This window comes from Cyprinus carpio, chromosome A13, assembly GCF_018340385.1.
Source record: "Cyprinus carpio isolate SPL01 chromosome A13, ASM1834038v1, whole genome shotgun sequence".
NCBI classification, from domain to species: domain Eukaryota; kingdom Metazoa; phylum Chordata; class Actinopteri; order Cypriniformes; family Cyprinidae; genus Cyprinus; species Cyprinus carpio.
Genome location: NC_056584.1, coordinates 16,987,817 through 16,994,117, shown reverse-complemented (window position 1 = coordinate 16,994,117; position 6,301 = coordinate 16,987,817). Strand labels below are relative to the sequence as shown.

Below are 6,301 nucleotides of genomic sequence, written 5' to 3'. Positions count from 1 at the left end.
TGTAACAAATGGTTGTTGTGTGGCCTTGTATAAAAAAAGAATGCCCAAAGTTATTTCTTTCTTTTATCCTGATGATAATCTATCTATTCCTTCTATCCTATCCTATCTATCTATCCAATCCGTCCTCCGGACCCGTCACCATCCTGTCCGTCCTTGAAATGTACATCCAGAAATGTCTAGTTGTTGGTAGAGGAAGATTTGGAGATGCTTCTATTGTATAAATCTCATATGCTGCCAATTAAACACTAAGTTGCCATGCAGTGTTTTTAAGTCGGTTTAGTCTTCAGTTCTGACTCAGTTGCTTTCTGTGAGCAGAAACATCCCGTTGTTATGGGAACACATACAGTACCTGTCAAAAGTTAGAAATCACTATGGAGGTTTTTTTTTTTTTTTTTTTTTTTTTCATCCACAATGCAAAAATAGGTTAAGTAAACAAAAAAAGTAAACATTCATAGAAACATTTTTTTGAATGTAGAGAACAAAAGTTTCCATTTGTCAAGATGCACAACATATATTGAACCATTTCACATGTAGTGATTTTTCATCAAAATGTAATCTTTGTCAGTGCTTCAAAAATGGTCAGCAGCAAACAAAATCTTATTTGATCTTTGTTTACACAGTGGTATGTTGCTGTTTTCACAAAAGACCTGCTGAAAAGACTTTTGTTACTTGTTTCTTAAAATAAAAATTCTTGTAATAATTATAATTCTTTAAATAAATAAATAAATCAATTAATCAGCTAGTTGACAAGACAATATTTCTCATTTTCATTTAATTGATGCACTAAAATAAAGAAAAAAGAAATTAAATTAATACAAAACTTATACTATAAACATATTTACTGTAATAATGATAATAATAATAATAATAAACCATAGTGCATAATGACATGTGTGGACAGGCATTAGTTCAATGAGCAGCATGTGTTTGGTGTATAAGTTGCAGAAATGTCTCAAGTTTCTGTTGTGTCTTTTGTCATTTGTGGGTTTGCACAGGTGGAGCCCTTTATACCGTCTGAGTACACTTGTGAAGGCATGCTGGAGAGAGTGAATGCTTACATTCAACATCAGGTACGCAGGCATTCCAGGCACATTACTATTGAAAAACAAATATAAACAACCATAAATAGTTCTGAAGAAAATTGTCCATTAATGTTCCCATTTGCCTTAACGCCATTCGCTAACAACACCCAGAAATACACAATTTGAATTCTGTCATCTTTGCTAATGGATTCTCAGTTCTGGTCTATTTTTGAGTTAATCACACAAGCCAAAATGCCATGTGACTAATCACTCTGGAGCCACAGAAACATGAAGTCATGAGAAAATGGCACAACAAGAGTCCAAAAACATGCACAGATACACAGTGGGAAAAGTTTCATTCAGCAGGGTTGCCAGGTCCCAGAAAACAAAACCCAGCCCAAAGCCAACCCAAAACCCACCCAAAGGGAATGAAAAGTAACACTTTTTTTCTTCTTCTTTTTTCTTTTTTTTAAAAATCCTGTCCAATTACATTGACAGCTGCAGGTTTTCCATAAAGGGCCTTAAAATAAATATTTCAAATTTGTCTGTCACAATGTGATATGCTGACAGAGCCATCCATAAAAGTCAAAAAGCTCACATTTAGCGCTTTTCAAAATGCAGACTGTTTTAAAGCAACTTTAGGGAAAATCATGATGTTAATCCTTAATATTTAAAGGCATTTACTTTTGTGCCTAATAGACACATTTAGTAGATTATAGATTCAGCAGATTAAAAGTTTTTGCCTTAAAATATGTATTGTGAGTGCACTTCCTCAAGTCTTTTAACATACTGTAGATTGCATGCATTTTAATACAATAAATGAAAAAAAAAAAAAAACTCCTTTCTGATCTCAGTCAAGACCACTGTTAATAGCCTACATACTCTTTATTCTTTAGATTATCTTGTTCTGTCTGCACACAAGCTTCAGCGTGCAGCCTTAATTAACCTGCCTTAAAATTCCCTGTGTGGAAAATTCCCTGTTTTCCCTAGTCTACAGATAAAGTTTTTTCACACACACACACACACACACACACACACACACACACACAGAGAGAGAGAGAGAGAGAGAGAGAGAGAGAGAGAGAGAAAAAAGCACAACCATGCATTTTCAAAATAGCTCAATTGTTTGCAAGGGGGGGACTCAACTCTAGCAACACTGTCATGTAGGAATCTTTAATATTAATATTTTACTGTGATTCAGGACACACTTCTATTTATTCTGTATACTGTTTAGGACAGATAGTGTATGAATTGGGAGCAGTGCAAGTGATCTGTGTTGCACACACATGCACACGTTGACAAAAATGTAAGAGAATAGGCGTAAGCATATTTTTGCCTATGATGGGAACTACGTATATGCTGAGCTTGCTAGCCAGTTGCCTCTGGGATTTGATGTGAGCACATAAAGTGAAACGCACACTTCTGAGAACCTGAACAACTCTGAATGCTTTGTTCAACACCTTTAACACTCAGTTCCACTTTTTGAGCTCAAACCTGAAAATAGCATACTAAAATGAACTACAGGCATTATTGTGTCTCTTTTAAAGAAGACCCTTGGGAGTATTCATTTTTAAGAGTTAATTAAACAATAGATAATTAAATGGAAAAATGTTGAATAGTGGTTAAAAACCAATAATGTTTATTAAAAATGTGATGCATTATTGCCATGACACTATAGAAGTACATGATACAGCTTTTTTGAGTTACAGTAAGTAAACAGACTCGACCCGTTCACACCTAGGAATATAATTATAAAGATAACTATAATGATGACTATATTAGCATCCACACCAATGCATATTTATGTTTGGTTATTAAAACTTATGTCTGATTAGTATTAAAGCCTGCATTGTTATGCAGTATTTTATTTATTTAAATATATTAATTAAAAAGAAACTCTCAAACGTGACATTTTAACTGTTAATTGTCAAGAAAATTTCACAGTACAGTTGTTAATGGTCCTAAAAATAAACCCCATTTTCAGTTTCTTAACTTAAACATGCTTTTGTGAGAATTTATTCTGGAGAAGAAAAAAAAAATGATATTTTGGGGGAAACCTTCGGCTCAGATTTCTACTTATAATATTGTTATAATTATTTTGGCAAAACAGTTTTGACTCTAAATTCTGATAGAATTGATTGGATGAACCATGTCAAAATTGTTGTAAAATAGCAGTGCACATTATTTGAATTCTCTATCGGTGACAAGCTATCATAAGGCTCTCTTACGAAGATGTTTTCAGACATCAGTACGTGTTTTTTTTTGTCACATTCACAATCAGTATGTGTTTTTTGCAGGATTTCTGTCGCCGCAGCAGTCCATTCCCTACAGCCAATGATTCCAGATCATGGTCTGGGAATCCACCCAGTCCTTTCCTGCAGCTGCCCAACTCCACAGCTTTGATCTGGGCTCCCAACATCACTGCTCCGGCCTGCTGGCCGCCCCTCAGCGCCCTTCGGCTATTCCTGTCTCCAGAGGACTCGTCCTGTGTGAAAACCTGCCAGGATGCCGGTCTAATCTGCGAGCCAGCTTTCTTTCCTTTCATCAACAATATAGAGGCCTTCAATGGGTGAGAGACACACGGCATTTCTGGATTACACACGTTTTTTGCATACATGTGTTTGTTCTTTTATTTATTTATTTGTTCATTGTGCAACCATAATCGCAGTTAATATGAAGTTATATCATTGATTTGTTGAGGGTAACTCTGTGTGAAACCTGTAAATACTGTATAATACACACTGTAATCCTTATTTAACATTATATCACTTATATAATTAATATTTACACCTTTAAAAAGAATAATGCACTATAATACATTAAATTAAATTTACTGTTGATATGTGGTCAACTGGTCAACAGTGATTATTCATTAATTATGAATTTGTTTGTTGGTAGATTTTGACGGACACTTTTGTAAATTGGCCAAGCAGACAAAGTTGTAGCCAATCACAATCCAAAATGCTTTGTACTCTTTAAAGGTATAAGCATTCATAAATATGATTATGATATATTAGCATGAATGTATGTTTTCAAGACTTCAAGACAGAGGAGGCAGTATGATTTCAACTTGCAATGAACTTGATATGAATATTTTCTATGCTTAAAAGCAATCAGAATCAGTAGTTGTTTATTTATTTTTGCAGTGCTTAATGGGATTCTTGTGCCTTTGTATTTTTTCTCATTTTTCACATACTTTTTTTGCTTCATATCAAAGCTTGTAAGATTTCGATTCATCTCACAGCTAGATGATTTGGTTTACAGCTGGCAGATCTCAAATCTCTATTAAGAAAAAGAATGAAAAATTATTTACGTAACCAAAACCGTTGTAAAAATGAGCAGTCATTGTTCTCTCTTCACTGTGCTGTTCCCCCTTTTCTCATCTGTGGTTCTTTTGAAACAGATAAAAAGCGTGAATGTGTGTTTTTCAGGCTTAACGCTCAGTGTGAGTCTTTAGAAGCGGAGAAGAACCATGTGTTTCCAGCCGTACATGTGGACAGGAGAGAGTGTTTCCAGCAAAAGGAGCCGCTGCTGTTCAGTTGCGCTGGAGTCAGTGCCAAACACCAGAGGCTTTGCCCATGCAGAGACTACATTCACGGCCAGGTGGCGCTATGCAGGGACTGTCTTTGAGCTTTCACCATAGACATCTGGGGATGTCTATGGTAAACCGAGGCCAGTCGTGGATAGCCAAACATGTCCCCAGAACGCCGTTATCAAAGGGTTCAAGGGAATTGTTGGACTGAGGTCATTGACGAAGCTTGAAGATGCGTCCAGAGAAGTGTCCTCACTCTTGGTTACTTTAATCCAAAGCAAAACTTTGCCTCCAGGTGAGCTAGTGAAGGTAAGCAAGATGGTAACCTTGTGTTATGAGGTTCACCATCTAATGGAGTCTATCTGAAAGAGCTCAGCAGCTGGTGGTTTCAAGGGTGGACGACGTGATTTGAAAATAAATGCAAAATACAGTTTTGAGTTTAGAGCTCCTTTGTGATGCAGGTCAGACTCTAGAAGCTGTAGCTTTGGGAATGCTGGAAGTGCCAGAACTGTACATGAATTTAAGTCAACATGAAAGATTATAGAGAGTTGTAGGATGATGTATTTTTGTAGGCTAAAACCTAGAAACAAGATGCATCTCAGTACTTCCGTCCAGAAATTGATTTTTTCAAAAGGATTTTGGTTAAATGTCTTAAATAAGGTGTGTGTTTAACACAAACTCAAGATACTTTCATGGTTTATTCTACGACATAAAATACAGCATACCCACTTGTGATTTTTCCATCAAGGTGATGCAGACTTCAAGGTTGACCTACAAAAATACATCATCATCGCAGCGCATACCCATTTTAATGTGCTATATTTTGGAGAACGCAATCACGCAATGGAGTCAGAACTGAGTTTGCAGTGGTTTGTAATGAAACACTGTCCTGCTGAAGCACCTCTGTCATCTAATTTTGAGGAGGCTTTTTGACCAGAATTCACCAAGTTTACCTGCATTACCAACAACAGTAGCCTGAAACAGTAAATAATATCTACTTGACTACCGGTTAAAATCAACCCTCTCAAACACACTGTTTAAGATATGAATTAGAAATTTTTTGTGAACATTTATGTTGTTTAGGTGAAGAAAAATCAGCTTGCACACAGGAAATGATGTATTAGCTGTAGTTTCTATGCAACTTTGGGTCCGCATGGTTGCTGCTTCCTAGCACTTCAATCTGGGCATACGTCATTTCAGAGGCGGAGTCATGAAAGTTTACAGAGAGCATTTTCTTAAGAATAACATGTATTATAAGACCAGCAGTGCATATTATTAATTAGGGTCAGTTTTGGTTTCATGTTGACTTATAAGTTCATATGGAATTAAATTATCTGCTGTGAAAAAAAATTAATAAAATACACTCTCTACTTAAAGAGAATAGATGTGAAATATTTACAGATTTACTCGAATTCATTGTGTAAATATGTGCATTTTACATATTTCATATGCGCTATTGTTTGTACAAAATAAAATATACTTTTAAAATTGGTGTATTTACATTTTTAGCTGCTCCAGCTGGGATGGAAATGAATATGGGACTTTTCATAAGTGTACAACTTCAGAAAGCATTGGGACTATTGACTGTAGAAATGTGTGTGTGTGTGTGTGTGTGTGTGTGTGTGTGTGTGTGTGTGTGTGTGTGTGTGTGTGTGTGTGTGTGTGTGTGTGTGTGTGTGTGTGTGTGTTTGTGTGTCTTTTTAAAGCCGTTGACTCAGATATGTGCGATATTCATTGTTCGCTCCTG

At 35.9% G+C, this 6,301-nt stretch overlaps 1 protein-coding gene across 1 annotated transcript; it reads left to right on the top strand.

Annotated features, from left to right (window-relative positions):
* The first annotated feature begins 913 nt into the window (after nt 1-913).
* On the top strand, nt 914-6,060 carry LOC122147245 (alpha-1,6-mannosylglycoprotein 6-beta-N-acetylglucosaminyltransferase B-like). Its single transcript, XM_042769033.1, has 3 exons — nt 914-1,070; nt 3,320-3,591; nt 4,454-6,060. Exons 1-3 carry the CDS (start codon nt 948-950, stop codon nt 4,650-4,652), a joined length of 594 nt encoding a protein of 197 aa, XP_042624967.1. The 5' UTR covers nt 914-947; the 3' UTR covers nt 4,653-6,060.
* Nucleotides 6,061-6,301: the final 241 nt, after the last annotated feature.

Excerpts from the sequence above, each read along its gene's own strand:
- LOC122147245 (XM_042769033.1), top strand. The coding sequence starts at position 948 with ATGTCTCAAGTTTCTGTTGTGTCTTTTGTCATTTGTGGGTTTGCACAG. Across the intron at positions 1,071-3,319 it reads ATGCTTACATTCAACATCAG|GATTTCTGTCGCCGCAGCAG; the intron begins GTACGCAGGCAT and ends TGTTTTTTGCAG. Across the intron at positions 3,592-4,453 it reads AATATAGAGGCCTTCAATGG|GCTTAACGCTCAGTGTGAGT; the intron begins GTGAGAGACACA and ends TGTGTTTTTCAG.